Source organism: Oncorhynchus keta, chromosome 32, assembly GCF_023373465.1.
Source record: "Oncorhynchus keta strain PuntledgeMale-10-30-2019 chromosome 32, Oket_V2, whole genome shotgun sequence".
Lineage (NCBI taxonomy): Eukaryota > Metazoa > Chordata > Actinopteri > Salmoniformes > Salmonidae > Oncorhynchus > Oncorhynchus keta.
Genome location: NC_068452.1, coordinates 9,879,867 through 9,900,888, shown reverse-complemented (window position 1 = coordinate 9,900,888; position 21,022 = coordinate 9,879,867). Strand labels below are relative to the sequence as shown.

The window sequence follows — 21,022 nt, the reverse complement described above, 5'->3', positions numbered from 1 at the left end:
CGCAGCGACAATTGGAGCCAACAAGGCGAGGAGTAATAGCCAAGGATCCTTACGGAGTCACACTCTTAACAGTGCACGATTAAAGGGGGTAGTTAAAGTGCATTTGGCAACTGCAGACTGCCAGATCTACAAATAACCTGGCATCCTAAATGACGACTCCATGTGACCTGTAGATCGGTCGGTCTGCAGTGGCCGACTGTAATGTAGTCATGTGTCATTTCAAATCAAATGTATTGGTCACATACATGTGTTTCTGCAGATCTTATTGCGGGTGTAGCAAAATAATTGTGCTTCTAGCTCTGACAGTGCAGAAATATCTAACATTGGCATTATCTACCAAGGGAATTCTCTTCGATTATAATCACAGCCGTATATATTCCCCCCCAAGCAGACACAGATGGCCCCGAATGAACTTTGTCTCGTTGCAAACTGGGAACCACATATCCTGAGGCTGTATTCATTGTAGCTGGGGATTTTAACAAGGCTAATCTGAAAACAAGACTCCCTAAATTGTATCAGCATATCGATTGCGCAACCAGGGCTGGTAAAACCTTGGATCATTGCTATTCTAACTTCCGCGATGCATATAAGGCTCCATTTTGTTGCTCCCTGCGTACAGACAGAAACTAAAACAAGAAGCTCCCGCGCTCAGGTCTGTTCAACGCTGGTCCGACCAATCTGATTCCACGCTTCAAGACTGCTACCATCATGTGGACTGGGATATGCTCCGCATTGCTTCCAACAACAACAACATTGACGAATATGCTGAGTCGGTGAGCGAGTTCATTAGAAAGTGCATTGACGATGTCATGTCGTTCCCATAGCAACGATTAAAACATTCCCAAACCAGAAACAGTGGACTGATGGCAGCATTCGCGTGAAACTTAAAGCGCAAACCACTGCTTTTAACCAGGGCAAGGTGACCGGAAACATGACCGAATACAAAACAGTGTAGCTATTTCCTCCACAAGGCAATCAAACAAGCTAAGCGTCAGTATAGAGACAAAGTAGAGTCACAATTCAACGGTTCAGACACAAGTGGTTTGTAACAGGGTCTACAGTCAATCACGGATTACAAAAAGAAAACCAGTCCCGTCACGGACCATGATGTCTTGCTCCCAGGCAGACTAAATAACTTTTTTTCCCGCTTTGAGGACAATACAGTGCCACTGACATGGCCTGCAACCAAAACCTGCAGACTCTCCTTCACTGCAGCCAACGTGAGTAAAACATTTAAACGTGTTAACCCTCGCAAGGCTGCAGGCCCAGACGGCATCCCCAGCCGCGTCCTCAGAGCAGCTGGCTGGTGTGTTTACGGACATATTCAAACAATTCTTATCCCAGTCTGCTGTTCCCACATGCTTCAAGAGGGCCACCATTGTCCCTGTTCCCAAGAAAGCTAAGGTAACTGAGATGACTACCGCCCCGTAGAACTCACTTCCGTCATCATGAAGTGCTTTGAGAGACTCGTCAAGAACCATATCACCTCCACCCTACCTGAAACCCTAGACCCACTCCAATTTGCTTACCGCCCAAATAGGTTCACAGACGACACAATCTCAACCACACTGCCCTAACCCATCTGGACAAGAGGAATACCTATGTGAGAATGCTGTTCATCGACTACAGCTCAGCATTTAACGCCATAGTACCCTCTAAACTCGTCATCAAGCTCGAGACCCTGGGTCTCGACCCCGCCCTGTGCAAATGGGTACTGGACTTACTGACGGGCCGCCCCCACGTGGGGAGGGTAGGTAACAACATCTCCACCCCGCTGATCCTCAACACTGGGGCCCCACAAGGGTGCGTTCTGAGCTCTCTCTTGTACTCCCTGTTCACCCACGACTGCGTGGCCATGCACGCCTCCAAGTCAATCATCAAGTTTGCGGACGACACTACAGTGGTAGGCTTGATTACCAACAACGACGAGACGGCCTACAGGGAGGAGGTGAGGGCCCTCGGAGTGTGGTGTCAGGAAAATAACCTCACACTCAATGTCAACAAAACAAAGTAGATGATTGTGGACTTCAGGAAACAGCAGAGGGAGCACCCCCCTATCCACATCGATGTAGTAGAGGGTAGTACGTTTTAAGTTCCTCTGCGTACACATCACGGACAAACTGAATTGGTCCACCCACACAGACAGCGTCGTGAAGTAGGTGCAGCAGCGCCTCTTCAACCTCAGGAGGCTGAAGAAATTTGGCTTGTCACCAAAAGCACTCAAACTTCTACAGATGCACAATCGAGAGCATCCTGTCGGGCTGTATCACCGCCTGGTACGGCAACTGCTCCACCCACAACCGTAAGGCTCTCCAGAGGGTAGTGAGGTCTGCACAACGCATCACCTGGGGCAAACTACCTGCCCTCCAGGACACCTACACCACCCAATGTCACAGGGGGGCCATAAAGAGCATCAAGGACAACAACCACCCGAGGCACTGCCTGTTCACCCCGCTATCATCCAGAAGGCGAGGTCAGTACATCAAAGCAGGGACCGAGAGACTGAAAAACAGCTTCTATCTCAAGGCCATCAGACTATTAAACAGCCACCACTAACATTGAGTGGCTGCTGCCAACACACTGACTCAACTCCAGCCACTTTAATAATGGGAATTGATGGAAATTGATGTAAAATATATCACTAGCCACTTTAAACAATGCTACTTAATATAATTTTTACATACCCTACATTACTCATCTCATATGTATATGTATATACACTGTACTATATCATATCGATATCATCTACTGCATCTTTATGTAATACATGTATCACCAGCCACTTTAAACTATGCCTTTTTGTTTACATACCCTACATTACTCATCTCATATGTATATACTGTACTCGATACCATCTACTGCATCTTGCCTATGCCGTTCTGTACCATCACTCATTCATATACCTTTATGTACATATTCTTTATCCCTTTCCACTTGTGTGTATAAGGTAGTAGTTTTGGAATTGTTAGGTTAGATTACTCGTTGGTTACTATTGCATTGTCGGAACTAGAAGCACAAGCATTTCACTACACTCGCATTAACATCTGCTAACCATGTGTATGTGACAGAAAAAATTGATTTGATTTGAACAGTTTCACAACATATACTCAAAATACACATAAATAAGTAAGGAATGGATTAACAATATATACATATATATCAGAGCAGCATAGCATAGAATACAATTTATACATATGAGATGGGTGATGCAATATTTACCCACAATTAAAGTGACTAAGATACCATAGAATAGTATAGAGTACAGTATATACTGTGGCAAACCTCTTCAAGGTTAGGAGCGTTTGTCACAAACTAAGTGGTAAACTGTCACCAAATCACCCAAGAATGAGAGTTCTTTCGAACAGGACAGTACCTGTGTGTTTGTTTCTCCGTCCTGGTCCACCCAGGCGAGGTCAAGGATAGCAGGGTTCGGTACACGAATCAGGTTCTCGGTAGGTCCAGGTCCAAACGCCAACAGGTAAGTCCAAACAATCCAGCTCATACACGGTAAATCCAGCCACTCTATATAGTCTCTTTCTCTATTGTTCATAGCTCCTTCCAGCACTCTCTCTTCCTCTTCCTGGTTTTTCTTGACCCTTTATCTGTGAGTCGGCTCCACCTTCTGAGGGTCCCCCTTGCTTCTGGGACTTGTAGTTTTGGCGGTCGGCCATTTTGTGATCTGTAGTTCTGACAGGGGTGGCCATTTTAGTGATCGGGCAGAGCCCGTTTATTAGCTCTGCTCTCACATATCTGCCACTTATCACTCGACCCCCTTCTTTGCCACAATACATATGAGATGACTAATACAAAATATAGAAACATTAAAGCGGCTAGTGTTTCATTTCCTTAAAGTGGACAGTGATTCCTAATCTATGTCTATTGGCAGCAGCCTCTGACGTGCTGAAGATGGCTGTTTAACAGTCAGTGGTGTAGTATATAATACAATGCAGTATATACATATGAGATGGGTGATGCAATATGTAAAAAATGTAAGTGACTTAAGATACCGTAGAAGTGTGGAGTGCAGTTTATAAATATGAGATGAGTAATGCTAGATATGGAAACAGTGTCTGGTGATCCATTTCTAAAAGTGGCCAGTGATTCCTAATCTATTCTATAGGCAGCCGCCTCTGATGTGCTAGTAATGGCTGTTTAACCAGTCTGATGGCCTTGAGATAGACGTTTTTCCAGTCTCTCGGTCCCAACTTTGACACACCTGTACTGACCTCGCCTTCTGGATGATAGCGGGGTGAACAGGCATTGGCTCGGGTGGTTGATGGCCTTGATGATCTTTTTGGCCTTTCTGTGACGTGGGTGCTGTAGGTGTCCAGGAGGGTGGGAAGTTTGCCCTCGGCAATGTGTTGGGCAGACTGCGACACCCTCTGGAGAGCCTTGCAGTTGTGGGCGGCGCAGTTGCCGTACCGGGAAGTGAAACAGCCCAACAGGATGCTCTCAATTGTGTATCTGTAAAAGTTTGTGAGGGTTTTAGGTGTTAAGCCAACATTTCTTTAGCATCCTGAGGTTGAAGAGGCGCTGTTGCACCTTCACCACACTGTCTGTGTGGGTGGACCATTTCAGTGATTGTGTACGCCGAGGAACTTGAAGCTTTTCACCTTCTCCACTGTAGTCCCATCAATGTGGACAGGGGGGGGGGGGTGCTCCCTGTGGTTCCTGAAGTCCACGATTATCTCATTAGTTTTGTTGATGTTGAGTGAGGTTATTTTCCTGGTGCCACACGCCCAGAGCCCTCACTGCCTCCCTGTAGGATGTCTCGTCATTGTTGGTACTCAAGCCTCTACTGTTGTGTCGTCTGCAAACTTGATGAATGAGTTGGAGGTGTGCTTGGCCACGCAGTCATGGGTGAACAGGGAGAACAGAAGAGGGCTGAGAACACACCCTTGTGGGGCACCAGTGTTGGGTGTCAGTGAGGGTGGAGATGTTGTTTCCTACCTTCACCACCTGGAGGTGACCCATCAGGAAGTCCAGGACCTAGTTGCACAGGGCGGGTTTCAGACCCAGGGTCTCGAGCTTGATGATGAGCTTGGAGAGTACTGTGGTGTTGAATGCTAAGCTGTAGGCAATGAACAGCATTCTTACATAGGTATGCCTCTTGTCCAGATGGGAAAGGGCAGTGTGCAGGCGATTGCGTCGTCTGTGGATCTATTGGGGCGGTAAGCAAATTGACGTAGGTCTAGGGTGGCAGGTAAGGTGGATGTGATATGATCCTTGACTAGTTTCTCAAAGCACTTTATGATGACAGAGGTGAGTGCTACGTGGTGATAGTCATTTAGTTCAATTACTTTTGGTACAGAGACAATGGTGGCCATCATATGGGGACAACAGACTGGAATAGGGAGAGATTGAATATACAGTGAGGCAAAAAAGTATTTAGTCAGCCACCAATTGTGCAAGTTCTCCAACTTAAAAAGATGAGGCCTGTAATTTCCATCATAGGTACACTTCAACTATGACAGACAAAATGAGAATTTTTTTTCTCCCTATACCGACATTTAGCCTGCTTGATTGCGTTGCGGAGGGAAAATCTACACTGTTTGTACTCTTCCTCTTCTTGCCCTGGTTAAATGCGGTGGTTTGCGCTTTCAGTTTTGCACCAATGCTCTCATCTATCAACACTTTCTGGTTGGGGTAGGTTTTAGAAGTCAGTGGGTACATCTCCTATGCACTTACTGATAAACTCTTTCATCGTACCGGTATGTGTGTCGATCTTATTTTCTGAAGCTACTCTGAACATATCCCAGGCTGCGTGATCAAAACAATCTTGAATCGTGGATTCCGATTGGTCAGACCAGCGTTGAACAGTCCTTACCACGGGTGCTTCCCATTTGAGTTTCTGCCCATTAGGAGGGGAGGAGCCAGATGGACTCGTGGTCTGATTTGCCGAATGGAGGGCCTTATATGCATTCTGGAAGGTAGTATAACAATGGACAAGAGTTTTAGCAGCGCGAGTACCACAATCAATATGTTGATAGAATTTCAGGAGCCTTTTCCTCAAACTTGATTGATTTGTTAATGTGATTCACATTAATTATGCAGTTCGCATAAAGTCCAGTGAAGTTCTTTGAGGGCCGTCGTGGTATCGGCTTGAGGGGGGGGGGCTATAGACTGCTGTGGCTATTACTGACGAAAATGATCACTTCGGGAGATTGATCTCACAATCAAATGCAGACTTTCTAGGTCGGGTTAACAGAAGGACTTCAGTTCCTGTATGTTATCAGTTACACCATAAGTCGTTAATCATAAAACATATACCTCCACCCTTCTGCTTCCCGGAGAGATGTTTGTTCTTGTCGGCACGATATACTGAAAACCCAACCGTATATCTATCTCGAGACAGCCATGTTTCCATGAAGCAGAGTATGTTACAATCCCTGGTGTCTCTCTGAAAAGCAACTCTCACCTTGAGCTCATCAACTTTTATTATCCAGAGATTGGATATTAGCAAGTAAAATACTCAGGAGCAGTGGGTGGTGTGCACGCTTCCTATGTCGGACCAGAATACCGCCCCGAGTACATCTCCTCCGCCGGCGTTGTTTTGGGTCAGCCTCTGGAATAAGTTAAATTGCTCTGGGGAGAGCAAACAAAGGATCTGCTCCAGGGAAGACGTAATCCTGGAAGTTCTGGTGAGTTACCGCCGCTCTAATATCCAATAGTTCTTCCCGGCTGTAGTTGCTAGTTTATGAACTATCGTGATGATCCGAAGCAAGCTGTGCTGGCTCGGATCATTTATTTTCACATTGTCCTTTTAAGCACGGTTACAGCAACTATGCTGGATACGTAACCAGGTAAGCACAGTGCAGTTTGGCTCAGTAGTGTGAAAATCCCTTTATAGGTAGCCTGCTAGAAAAGTTATTGAGAGCACAGACTTTCCCAATACGAAACAAGAAACAACATGACAGCTAACAGCAGGCCAACGGGTTTTGCCAAAGCGGTATCCTGGATACTGGTGTTCAACACTTTAGTAAAAACATACTGGCGAGATTGACGTCGGCAGGGTCTCTCTCCAGTGCTGAACCTTAATACCGAAACGGCTGGAGCAGTCCCCTGGCTCTGTCTGAATTGATGGCAGCGCACACACACACACACACACACACACACACAGTGTGTGGAGAGTGTGGACCACAAGAGTATGTGGTCTCTCTGAGGCACAAACAGGTTGTCTGCTCAGATTCCTTTGAATCTGGCAAACGACATGGAGAACAGAGCATGCAAACGCCTGTGTGATTACTTAAACAAATGTTTCCTTTTTGAGTTAAGTGTATGGTTAATTCAATACACACACATCCATTTTACATTTCATAACCGTCTCTAGAAATTATTAAATTATGTAAATATGTTCTTTATAAAACCAGTAGACAGTTTAAAAGACAAACAAAAATCGATCAAAACAATTCCAAAGGAGAAGGACCAACCGGGGGCTATTTTTGGAGACTAAGAAAGCCACGGGTATTTGTTTTTATTCCTCTTGCTTACATCAAAATCTGAATTACAGGATTCATAATCTCATCTGGTTTTTGGTTTCCCCTGAGTGGCACGAAGAAGGGAGCAGGAAGGAAGTAGTTTCTCTCTAGAGAACGCCACAGGGCCCTCTCTTCCATCTCGCTCTGTGGTGCGAGCCTGCCGACATCTCACACTCCTCTCCCTCTACGCCTCGCTCTCAGCCTGTCATCACCTGGTCCACATGCTTGAGGACCAGATGACAACTGCCATGAGTTGTAACCAATGGATAACATCACAAGGGCCAGAAAGAAGAAGTTAACAGTGCCCGACTAGTAAGAACTGACTAGTAAGAACTCGCTCTCTTGCATCCACATTCTCTTCTTCTACCGTGTCAGTTGTCCTTGCGATGGACTGCAGTGGTGGTATTTTGTAAACACCCCCCATTATTCCCAAGGCCCTTTCTTAAAGCAACAGCAAGCCCCCCAGAAACACCCAGGACCTGTATGCATGATTTTGTCCAACACTGCTACTGAGCAATCAGTTAGTACTAACTGAAACTTGATATCAGGTCACCAGTCCAATCGCATCAATCACTAATGTGTCATCATCACATGATCCAGGTTATAAGTATCAACTGATTATAGTGGTCAAAAACTGTGGGACAGAAACATTACTATACTTTTACGGTAAATCAGTTGGACTGGTGACCTGTAATTCCTATGTGATAAATATTTTTTTTAAAAAAGAGTACAGTGTTTACAGTAAGATAAATACTGCATCTGTATATATTCATTAGGCCTACATCAGGTTTACACCGCACAGGGATGCCAGGACTCGAATCTGATGGTGCACACACCCAAAGTCACTCTTACACACTCATGGTTCCCTGAGTTGTCATTTCACAGCAAAAAAAGGTGAACATTTTGGAGGCACAATCAATTTTGCACTGACCCGGAACACATTGTAAGATGGACGAGGTGAATGCCTCAGTGCCACTCTCCAGGGCGTTATGTCTGCCAGGCACCTCCTGTTGTTGACAACAATGGTTGAGTGCTTTATGGTGCTTAGGCGTGAACCAGGGTGTGGTGCATTTGGCTCCGTAGTTTGCATTACATGGAAAAACAAGCAGGTGTGCATTCCATTCCTAACAAGGGAGCCTCTGAATGAGGTCAAAGGGAAGAGGTATAAACCTGGGCTTTGCTTTGGCCTGTGTTGCCGATGCAGAAGCATGGGAGTGACGCATCATTACTTAAGAAGCATGTAATTGCGTCTATCCCACGTATCCACCCAGATTACCCCCAACAAGTGATGCTGTGTGGCTCAGTTGATATGGCAAGGCGCTTGTAACGCCAGGGTTATGGGTTCGATGCCCACGGGGTACCGGTACAAAAAAAAAAAAAAGCACACACTCACTACTTTAAGTCACTCTGCTAAATTGACTACAATATAAAGTTACATTATTTAAACAACGCATCACGGGGTATAAATCAAAAACTTAAACTCCAGCCAGCAGCATTACTGCCACAGACTCTGTGGTATTGCTAATGGCAATTGTGAAATGACACGTGGAGTCTGTTGTGATTTCCACATGAAGAGTGCTGTGCATTCCCCGCGACATTCGCTCACCTGTCCAGACACGTGAGGAAGCCCGCACCCTCTCCATCTCCAAGAGATGTTGGGAGACTCATCTATGGGAATGTGACACTAACTGCTGGCAGAGCTCTTCCGTGATCACACTGCTGCAGGAATATTATACCCGACATTGTCATTACTTCAGCTCCGCCGCTATAGCGAAGACACAAAGGTGACGCGGGAACATTAGGTCAGAGATCCTCCATTAGAACAGTAAGTGGATCAAGAAAAGCTAAACAAACTCCAAGGCTCTCTGTAAGAGATCCTTTTTGGTGTGGGCATATCTTCAAAGAAAGAGTTAAAAACAATAGCCACCAGCACTCTCCAAGAAGAGCAAGAGGGATTTACATTTTTTTAAACAAAAGGTTTACTGGTCAAAAATAATAAAAAAAAAAAAAACATTTAAAGACAAACTGAAACTCATCTCAGAAAGCCTCCTGTGCACTCTAGAAACCTATCCACCAATAAATGTTAGACATTAACCAGGTTTCCATCAAACCATATTAATTTGGATGAATTACCGGACACATAAATTTACTCCAGAACGCTGCTGCCCGCCTGGTTTTCAACCTTCCCAAGTTCTCCCATGTCACTTTTCTGGCCAGTGAAATAGATTCTACAATGGAGTTGGAAGCGAATATTGATATAATAAACATGTCGAGGTGAACTTGGCGCCACGAGAGCATAGGTCGTGTTGTCGTGACGTGGAAAAGCATGAGTAAGGCAGATCAAATCGTATGTCACATGCGCCGAATACAACAGGAATTGTTCCCCCTTACAGTGAAATGATTACTTACAAGCCCTTACCCAATACTGTAGTTAAGAAAAATAAGTGTTAAGAAAGTATTTACTAAAATAAACTTAAGTTTAAAAAATTGAAAAAGAGGAAAATAAATAATTAAAGAGCAACAATAAATAATAGTAGCGAGGCTATATACAGAGGGGGTAGGGTACAGAGTCAATGTTAGGTGGCACAGGTTAGTCGAGGTAAAATGTACATGTTGGTAGAGGTAAAGTTCCTATGCACAGACAAAATGAGTTATTTATTTTATATGATTATTTCACCTTTATTTAACAAGGTAGGCCAGTTGGAACAAGTTCTCATTTACAACTGCGACCTGGCCAAGATATAGCAAAGCGGTGTGACGAAAGAAAAAAAATTACACATGGGATAAACAAAAGTACAGTCAATAACACAATAGGAAAAAAGTTGTGTGCAAATAGAGTAAAGAGGTAAGGCAATAAATAGGCCAAGAGTAGCAAAGTAATTACAAAATAACACTGGAGTGATAGATGTGCAAGTAGAAATACTGGTGTGCAAAAGAGCAACAAAAAAAAGTACATAAAAACAATATGGGGATGAGGTAGGAAATTGGATGGGCTATTTACAGATGGGCTGTGTAGAGCTGCAGCGATCAGCAAGCTCCTCTGTTAGCTGATGCTTAAAGTTAGTGAGGGAGATATGAGTCTCCAACTTCAGCGATTTCTGCAACTCGTTCCAGTCATTGGCAGCAGAGAACTGGAAGGAAAGGCGGCCAAAGTAGGTGTTGGCTTTGGGGATGGCCGCGTGCTACTGGTGGGTGTTGTTATGGTGACCAGTGAGCTGCGGTAAGGCAGAGCTTTACCTAGCAAAGACATATCACCTGGAGCCAGTGGGTCTGGCGACGAATATGTAGCGAGGACCAGCCGACGAGAGCATACAGGTTGCAGTGGTGGGTGGTATATGGGGCTTTGGTGGCAAAACAGATGACACTGTGATAGACTGCATCCAATTTGCTGAGTAGAGTGTTGGAGGCTATTTTGTAAATGACATCGCCGAAGTTGAGGATCAGTAGGATACTCAATTTTTACGAGGGTATGTTTGGCAGCGTATGTGAAGGAGGCTTTGTTGCAAAACAGGAAACCGATGCTATATTGAATTTTGGATTGGAGAGGCTTAATATGAGTCTGGAAGGAGAGTTTACAATCTACCCAGACACCTAGGTATTTGTAGTTCACATATTCTAAGTCAGAACCGTCCAGAGTAGTGATGCTAATCGGGCAGGCGGCGATCGGTTGAAGAGTATGCATTTGGTTTTACTGGCATTTAACCTTGTGACTAGGGGGCAGTATTTTCATTTTTGGAAAAATAACGTTCCCGTAGTAAACGGGATATTTTGTCAGGACAAGATGCTAGAATATGCATATAATTGACAGCTTAGGATAGAAAACACTAAAGTTTCCAAAACTGTAAAAATATTGTCTGTGAGTATAACAGAACTGATGTTGCAGGTAAAAGCCTGAGAAAAATCCAAACTGGAAGGGACTCTTATTTAGAAGGCTCTGCTTTCCTATTGAGCAGTGAATGGGCTATCAACCAGATTACCTTTTCTATGGCTTCCCTAATGTGTCTAGTGTCACAATACATAGTTTTAGGCTTTTATTTTGAAAAATGAGCTTGAACATCAACATTGTGTCAGTGGTCAGCTGAAGCTCTCAAGAGTGTTTGGTGCGTAAAGGACAAATGCAGCCATTGTTTCTCTCTATCCTACTAAGAAGTCACCAGTCCCGGTTGATATATTATCGAATAGATATTTGAAAAACACATTGAGGATTGATTATATACAACGTTTGCCATGTTTCTGTCGATATTATGGAGCTAATTTGGAATATTTTTCTGCATTTTCGTGACTGCAATTTCCAGGCGATTTCTCGGCCAAAAGTGAAGAACAAGCGGCGCTATTTCGCCTACAAAAATAATATTTTGTGGAAAAAGGAACATTGGCTATCTAACTGGGAGTCTCGTGAGTGAAAACATTCGAAGCTCAAAGGTAAACAATTTAATTTGATTGCTTTTCTGATTTCCGTGACCAAGTTACCTGCCAGAAGTCCGGACAACAGGCCCTCCGATTTGACACACTGAACTCTGTCTGCAAAGTATTTGGTGAACCAGACGAGCCAGTCATTTGAGAAACCAAGGCTGTTGACTGTGCAGAGAAGAATACGATGATTGACAGAATTGAAAGCCTTGGCCAGGTTGATGAAGACGGCTGCACAGTACTGGCTTGTATCAATGACAGTTATGATATTGTTTAGTACCTTGAGCGTGGCTGAGGTGCACCAATGACCAGCTCGGAAACTGGATTACACAGCGGAGAAGGTACAGTGGGATTCGAAATGGTCAGTGATCTGTTTGTTAACTTGGCTTTCGAAGACTTTAGAAAGGCAGGGCAGGATGGATATAGGTCTATAACAGTTTGGGTATCGAGTGTCACCCCCTTTGAAGAGGGGGCTGACCGGGGCAGCTTTCCAATCTTTAGGAATCTCGGACGATACGAAAGAGGTTGAACAGACTAGTAAATAGGGATTGCAACAATGGCGGCAGATAATTTTAGGAAGAGAGGGTCCAGATTGTCTAGCCTGGCTGATTTGTATGGGTCCAGGTTTTTCAGCTCTTTCAGAACATCTGCTATCTGGATTTGGGTGAAGGAGAATCTGGGGAGGCTTGGACAAGTAGGATGAGTGTATGGCTTAAGGCTACTAAAGGCCGCTAGCAGTGGCTAACAATGACTGAATAGCTAGTAGCATCTGATGGAAATTCTAGCTATAAGGTCCAAAAAATTGCAGATCCGTATCACATTGGGTGAGGCGGGTTGCTGGAAGGTATATTTAATTTAGAAAAATGGAAAAAGAGATTGAAAACTAATATATTATTATTTTATTTTTACACAGGATTTACAATGGACAACGACAAAACACGTCTGCACTGCTACGCCATCTTGCATCATTGTGATGAACTTCACATGGTGGTTCAGTGCATGGTGATGATTAATGCAAATTTCAAAGATATCCACGGTATTATTTGTTGGCTGATGACACGATGATCGGTGCTTGGCTGACTACTATAAAATAAAATAAATATCTTATCCATGTCTCATCATACAACACACCCTGTCCACTTTACCAGCGAACTGTTGTCTAGAGCAGTGCTTCCCAACCTTTTACCGTTCCAGGGACCACCAAATCATTGTTCAAAGCTCGAGGACCACCATTCGCAGAGTCACATTTTAAAACAAAATATCTTGCCTGTCAAGATTTGTCAACTATAGCAGTGAATGTAACAAATTAAAAAGGCCTATTAATAAACAATTTGCATTGTGAAAAGTAATGTAAAATTGCTTTTAATACCATTAATATTCCCAACTGTTATTATGTTTCTAAGAAAAAAAAAACACTAAATGTGCAGACCACATGAAGTACAGCTTGGTAACCACTGGTCTAGAGAGCATGCATCAAAACCAGCTTGGGCAATTTATCTATTCTATCAGCTTGGGCTATTTATCAAATTTGTTTTTGTAACAAATCCATCGCATATTTGTTTGATGCAGATCATATTCACATGAAAATCTGTCACCAATTGGATGGAAACCTAGCTAATTTGGATTATTTCTATTCTCTCATGCTTTGAGGTGAGGTACCCTTCCTTCGTACTGTCACACTTTTACTACACAAATTGCAGGAGAATATATTTCCAAATTCTAATTGGTTTATGAGATATATTTACACCTGACATGTTGTGGCGGGGCCAAAAGTATTTCTGGAGCTGCTAGATGAGTTCCACTGGAGTAGGCCGTCAGCCTCTGGGGCACTCTCTGTCTCAATTCACCCCCTCCGCCACCGATCCAGAGGTCAAGAGACTGCTTATTGATGCACTAGTCCCAGTCTGATGGACTCCACACCTTCTCCCCAGAGTGGACAAATTGCTGCCTGGTGTCAATTGATCTCCTAAATGTATGGCGAGTACACAGTGTCATGTCATCATAACATGGTGGTAAATGTACAAAGTCTGAGCAGATAAACATACCTCAGACAGCAGAAAGATAATAGTCTGGCCTTTTAATATACTACCTCATTACATGGGATAATGGATGGAAAGCTGTAAAACCAGCATTCTGGAATTTGAAGTGCGCTATGACAGCAAGGTCCCGGTTTTGCCTTGACATGCAGTCAGTTATGCATACTATGTCTACACACAGCAACGGCTATTGCACAGCGGTCTCTTGACGAAATCATTTAGTTAGTGAGATGAAAGTCTGAAAAATAATACTTAAAAGATAAAGGGGCATTGGAATTACACGCCAAAGCAGTGATACTTTAATAGTAGCCTGCAGGCCTTATTCCCACCATAGCCCATCACTATTTACATAACTTTGCATAATTTAAGTGGCATGATATGACAGCACACACACTGAAAGCACGGTGGTCTGCAAATCATGAAGTAGATTTATAATTGAGATAGAAAAGGTGGCATGAACCAACTCTGAAAACTATTGGCCTGTGACCTTTTACCATTTTGAATAAATGGCTCGATCTGCACTGAGGGAGGTCCAGCATTGGCTTTGGCACTGTGTTGTGTACAGTATATAAAACTGAATGTCCAAAAACAAAAATAAAGTGATTCTGAAGTAAAAAAATGATTCATGTTGTGAAACAACACATGAAGTGCAATCTTTAAATCATCTGAAGGTCAATGCATTATGGAATAAAATGCAAAGAAATAACACAGCGAAACAAGTATGAATACTGCAGTTGTTGATGGTGCCAGACAGACCCTTCCAATATAAACACCTGTAAAACACACCGATAGTGTTCACAGTGCTAGCAGGTGGGCCTCTCGTTAGAATTACCAGACATCATTACTCATAGGCTGGAGGTGCTGGGCTACTGTAAACCCAACTGCCTGAGAGAACGCTCTCTGGCTACATCCCAGATGGCACCCTATTCCCTTTAAAGTGCAATTCTTTTGACCGGCACCCATAGGTATCTGGTAAAAAGTAGTGCACTAAATAGTGAATGAGTGCCATTGGAGACACACACACTCCTTCAGAGAGGACTTTCTCACACATTCTCAATGGACATACTGTACCAGGGCGGTCGAAGGGAGTCATTGGAACAAACACTTGTGGGGAAATTACAAAATGTGATGACCCAGAAAAGGCGTAACATGTCGACTAGTATACTAGTCAGTGTGGTGGAGTACGTACACACAAAAAAATGCTGGGGAGGCAGCATTTCAAGAATTTGTGTGTTTGAAATGCCTGACTGCATGGCACCCCCTCTCCTCCCACACCTCACCAGCACTGGGTCGTAGCTGCCTAAGATTCAGCCTGGGCAGTCGGGAGCTTGCTCCTGTGAAAAACACAGGGGCAGGGAGCCACGACATTCGCAGTGTCAGCTCTGTGGCATGAGTCACTTAAAAACAAAATCAAACTGGTTGTTATGGGTCGTAGAAGATCATGCGGAAGACGACAAGCTGTGACATCCGAATGATCCCAACAACGCAGGCAGCCTCTGGGCCTCCCACTCGGCAACAAACGTCTCTGAACGAGGAAAAGGACTATATCCGAGAGAGTTGAATACCAAATGCTGAGGCATCTCATATTGGGGGGCTGCTTAGTGCACTCAAAGTCAAAGAAATAGGCTGAACAGGCCGATGTATTGTCGTCCTCAGAGACCCAGCACTTACATTAAGTGTGGGTTATGTAGAAGAAAAATATATATTTAAAAGAGAAAAAACCTAGTGATCTCCCAACAGGAGCTGGTGAGCATTGATCGGTTCTTTCTCCCATTGGTTGTTTCTTTCTGCACCAAATCCCATCTTCACCTTCTCTGCAACATCTTTATAGTGTGGGGAATAGGGAAGGAAAAGTGGTGATGATGGAAGACATCCTCTAGGGGAAAAGGAGGAGCAGAGGCAGAGAGAAGCTCATTGTGATTCTTTAACCCACTCATACACACACACTCAATGTGATGTCATGGATTCCCAGTGTTGTGCAACAGCAGTACTTCGGGGTCAAAACGCTAGGCCAGTCAGTGCCTGTCGGTGATAGTCGGATATTATTGTCCAACTCCGACAGCAAAGGTCACAAAGGCAACCATTTCGAATAGGACCCAGGACAGAGATAAACACATACACAGTGGCAAGAAAAAATATCAGAACCATTAGGAAATACTAGGATTTCTGCATAAATTGGTCCTAAAATTATCTTACAACAATAGACAAACAGTCTGCTTAAACTAATAACACACAAACAATTATACATTTTCATGTCTTTATTGAACACACACTGTGTAAACATTCACAGTGCAGGATGGGAAAAGTATGTGAACCCTTGGATGTAATAACTGGTTGATGCTCCTTTGCAGCAATAAACTCAAAATGTTTTCTGTAGTTGCGGAACTGTTTCAGTTCAGCAATATTCTTGGGATGTCTGGTGTGAACTGCTCTCGAGGTCATGCCACAACATCTCAAATCGGGTTGAGGTCAGGACTCTGACTTGGTAACTCCAGAAGGCATATTTTCTTCTGTTGAAGCCATTCTGTTGTTGATTTACTTCTGTGTTTTGAGTTGTTGTCCTGTTGCGTCACCCAACTTCTGTTGAGCGTCAATTGGCGGACATATAGCCTTACATTCTCCTGCAAAACATCCAGGTGCACATTGGCAAAACTTCAGACGTGCAAGGAATGGTTTTTTTGGACCGCAGTGGCTTCTTTCGTGGGCTATACTCTGCCTTTTCTCAAGATGGTAAGTTGATGGTTGAAGATATCCCTATCCTGCCCGTTTGGCCCTGTCCGGGGGCATCATCGGATGTGGCCACAGTGTCTCCTGACCCCTCCCGTCTCAGCCTCCAGTATTTATGCTGCAGTATTTTTGTGTCGAGGGGCTAGGGTCAGTCTGTTATATCTGGAGTATTTCTCCTGTCTTATCCGGTGTCCTGTGTGAATTTAAGTATGCTCTCTCTAATTCTCTCTTTCGGAGGACCTGAGCCCTAGGACCATGCCTCAAGACTATCTGGCATGAGGACTCCTTGCTGTCCCCAGTCCACCTGGCCGTGCTGCTGCTCCAGTTTCAACTGTTCTGCCTGCGGCTATGGAACCCTGACCTGTTCACCGGACGTGCTACCTGTCCCAGACCTGCTGTTTTCAACTCTCTATAGAGACAGCAGGAGCGGTAGAGATGCTCTCAATGGTTATAAAAAGCCAACTGACATTTACTCCTGAGGTGCCGACTTGTTGCACCCGACAACTAATGTGATTATTATTATTTGACCATGCTGGTCATTTATGAACATTTGAACATCTTGGTCACGCTCTGTTATAATCTCCACCCGGCACAGCCAGAAGAGGACTGGCCACCCCTCATAGCCTGGTTCCTCTCTAGGTTTTGACCTTTCTAGAGAGTTTTTCCTAGCCACCATGCTTCTACACCTGCATTGCTTGCTGTTTGGGGTTTTAGGCTGAGTTTCTGTACAGCACTTTGATATATCAGCTGATGTAAGAAGGGCTATATAAATACATTTGATTTGATTTACCATGGACTGATGAACATCAAAGCTTTTAGAGATACTTTCGTAACCCTTTCAGCTTTATGCAAGTAAACTATTAATCTTATTTCTTCTTAGATCTCTTTTGTTCAAGGCATGGTTCACATCAGGCAATGCTTCTTGTGAATAGCAAACTCTAATTTTGTGAGTGTTTTTTTATAGGGCAAGGCAGCTCTAACCAACATCTCCATTCTCGTCTCATTGATTGGACTCCAGGTTAGCTGACTCCAATTAGCTTTTGGCGAAGTCATTAGCCTAGGGGTTCACACACTTTTTCCAACCTACATTGTGAATGTTTAAATGATGTATTCAATATAGAAAATAAAAATACAATAATTTGTGAGTTATTAGTACACTGTTTTTCTTTTGTTGTGACTTAGATGAAGATCAGATCAAATTTGATGACCAATTTATGCAGAAATCTATATAATTCCAAAGGGTTCACATACTTTTGTGTATGTGTGATATATATATATTTACACACATATATATAGTGGCAAGAAAAAAGTATGTGGACACCCCTTCAAATTAGTGGCTTTGGCTATTTCAGCAACACCCGTTGCTGACAGGTATATAAAATCAAGCACACCGCCATGCAATCTCCACAGACAAACATTAGCAGTAGAATGGCCTTACTGAAGAGCTCAGTGATTTTCAAAATGGCACCGTCATAGGATGGCACCTTTCCAATAAGTAATTTTGTCAAATTTCTGCCCTGCTAGAGCTGCCCCGGTCAACTGTAAATGCTGTTATTGTGAAGTGGAAACATCTAGGAGCAACATCGGCTCAGCCGAAGTGGTAGGCCACACAAGCTCACAGAACGGGACCACCGATTGCTGAAGCGCGTAAAAATGGTCTGTTTTAGGTTACAACACTCACTACGGAGTTCCAAACTGGCTCTGGAAGCAACGTCAGCATAATAACTTTTTGTTTCCATGACCGAGCAGCCGCACACAAGCCTAAGATCACCATGCACAATGTCAAGTGTTGGCTGGAGTGGTGTCAAGCTCGCCACCATTGGACTCTGGAGCAGTGGAAACGTGTTCTCTGGAGTGATGAATCACGCTTCACCATCTGGCACACTGACGACGAGTCTGGTTTTGGCGGACGCCAGGAGAGTACTACCTGCCCCAATGAATAGTGCCACCTGTAAAGTTTGGTGGAGGAGGAATAATGGTCTGGGGCTGTTTTTCATGGTTCGGGCTAGGCGTCTTAGTTTTAGTGAAGGGAACTCTTAATGATACAGCATACAATGACGTTCTAGTCTGTTCTGTGCTACCAACTTTGTGGCAACAGTTTGAGGAACAGCTTTTCCTGTTTCAACATGACAATGCCGCCATGCACAACGTGATGTCCATACAGAATTGGGTTGTCTAGATTGGTGTGGAATAATTTGACTAGCCTGCACAGAGCCCTGACCTCAACCCCATCGAACACCTTCAGGATGAATTGGAACACCTACTGTGAGTCAGGCCTAATCTCCTAACACCAGTGCCCGACCTCACTAATGCTCTTGTGGCTGAATGGAAGCAAGTCCTCGCAGCAATGTTCCAACATCTAGTGGAAAGCCTTCCCAGAAGAGCGGCTGTTATAGGAGCGGGGGGGATTAACTCCATAGTAATGCCCATAATTTTGGAATGAGATGTTCTACAAGCAGGTGTTTACATATACTTTTGGTCATGTAGTGTCATATGAAATGGGTGATTCACATCAACTAAATAATACAAACCAAACATAACATATCATACTATATATTTTGTGTCTAGGATTTACTTACAGAATAATATGACAATGATGGTGTGTCACAACACTCCAGCACAAGGACATGGAAACAGAGAGTTGGGTGACCACTGGTGTCCACATACTAGCGACTAACTAACATTAGAAAAACATTTTTAAAAAGCTCTCAGTGCAGTCAATGTTGAGCGCTCTGTGGTGGGCATTCCCCGCCCATGTTTTAACACAGGCACTTCCAGGTCAGCTTGTTGAGTAGGGCCCTAACGAAGGTTCAGAAACATCTCCATCTGCTCTGTCCAATTCAATAGATCTTGATTAGATAAGTATTCAACACCCCCCCCCCACTGTGTCAATACATGGTAGAATCACTTTTGGCTGTGATTACAGCTGTGAGTCTTTTTGGGTCTATAAGCTTTGCACACCTGGATTTTACAATATTTGCCAATTATTATTTTGTCAACTTTTGCTCTGTCATTGGTTGTTAACAAAGACTTGCCATAGATTTACAAGCTGATTTAAGTCAAAACTGTAACTAGGCCACTCAAGAACATTCAATATCATCTTTGTAAGCAACTCCAGTGTAGATTTGGCCTTGTGTTTTAGGTTATTATCCTGCTGAAAGGTGAATTTGTCTCCCAGTGTCTGTAGGAAAGCAGTCTAAACCAGGTTTTCCTCTAGGATTTTGTGCTTAGCTCTATTGGGTTTCTTTTTATCCAAATAAACACCCTAGTCCTTCAGCTGATGAGTATATCCATAACATGATGCAGCTAACACCATGCTTGAAAATATGACCGAGTGGTACTCAGCTTTGTTTTCAGGAATAAAAAGTGTTTCTTTGCCACATTTGTTACAGTATTACTTTAGTGCTTTATTGCAAAAAGGACACATATTTTGAAATATTTTTTATTCTATACTGACTTCCTTCTTTTCATTTTGTCATTTAGGTTAGTATTGTGCAGTAACTACAATGTTGTTGATCCATTCTCAGTTTTCTCCTATCACAGCCATTAAACTCTGTAACAGTTTTAAAGTCACCATTGGCCTCATGGTGAAATCCCTAAGTGGTTCCAGCAACTGGAAGTACACCTGTATCTTTGTAGTGACTGGGTGTATTGAGACGTATTGAGACACCATCCAAATGTATATCTTCACCATGCTGAAAGAAATATTCAGTGTCTGCTTTTTTTGTTACTGATCTACCAATAGGTGTCCTTCTTTGCGAGGCATTGGAAAAGCGCCCTGGTCTTTTGTGGTTGAATCTGTGCTTGAATTTCACTACTCAACTGAGGGACCTTACAGATAATTGTACGTGTTGGGTAAAACCAGAGATTGGATAATCATTCAAATAAGTGTTAAGAACTACACTGAACAAAAACATGTAAAGTGCTGGTCCCATGTTTCATGAGCGTAAATAAAAGATCCCAGAAACGTTCCATATGAACTAAAAGCATTTTTCTCTCAAATGTTGTGCACACATTTGTTTACATTCCTGTTAGTGAGCATTTGGTGCTGAGAAGTCTGTCTGTAATAAAGCCCTTTTGTGGGGAAAAACTAATTCTAATTGGGGAGCCAGGCTTAGCCAGTGGGTGGGCCTATGCCCTCCCAGGCCCACCCAGTCATGTGAAATCCATATATTAGGGCCTAATGAATTTATTTCAAATGACTGAATGATTTCCTTGTCTGAGCTGTAACTCAGCAAAATCTTTGTAAAGGTTGCATGTTACGTTTACATTTTTGTTCAGTATATTATTGCACAGAGTGAGTCCGTGAAACTTATTAGGGTACTTGTTAAGCACATTTCTTTTGACATTTTAGGCTTGCCATAACAAAGG

At 43.5% G+C, this 21,022-nt stretch overlaps 1 protein-coding gene across 3 annotated transcripts in view; it reads right to left on the bottom strand.

The window, feature by feature from the left end:
* LOC118365031 (striatin-like) overlaps positions 1-21,022 on the bottom strand; it is a 93,780-nt gene that overhangs the window by 69,751 nt on the left and 3,007 nt on the right. The window contains exon 1 of one of the 3 annotated variants that reach the window (XM_052490651.1): positions 3,374-3,542. The exons of the other annotated variants lie outside the window; for them this stretch is intronic. Coding sequence (XP_052346611.1) covers positions 3,374-3,502 — 129 coding nt within the window. The 5' untranslated portion in view covers positions 3,503-3,542. Of the gene's footprint in view, positions 1-3,373; positions 3,543-21,022 lie in introns of those variants that run through there. 3 annotated transcript variants of the gene reach the window in all.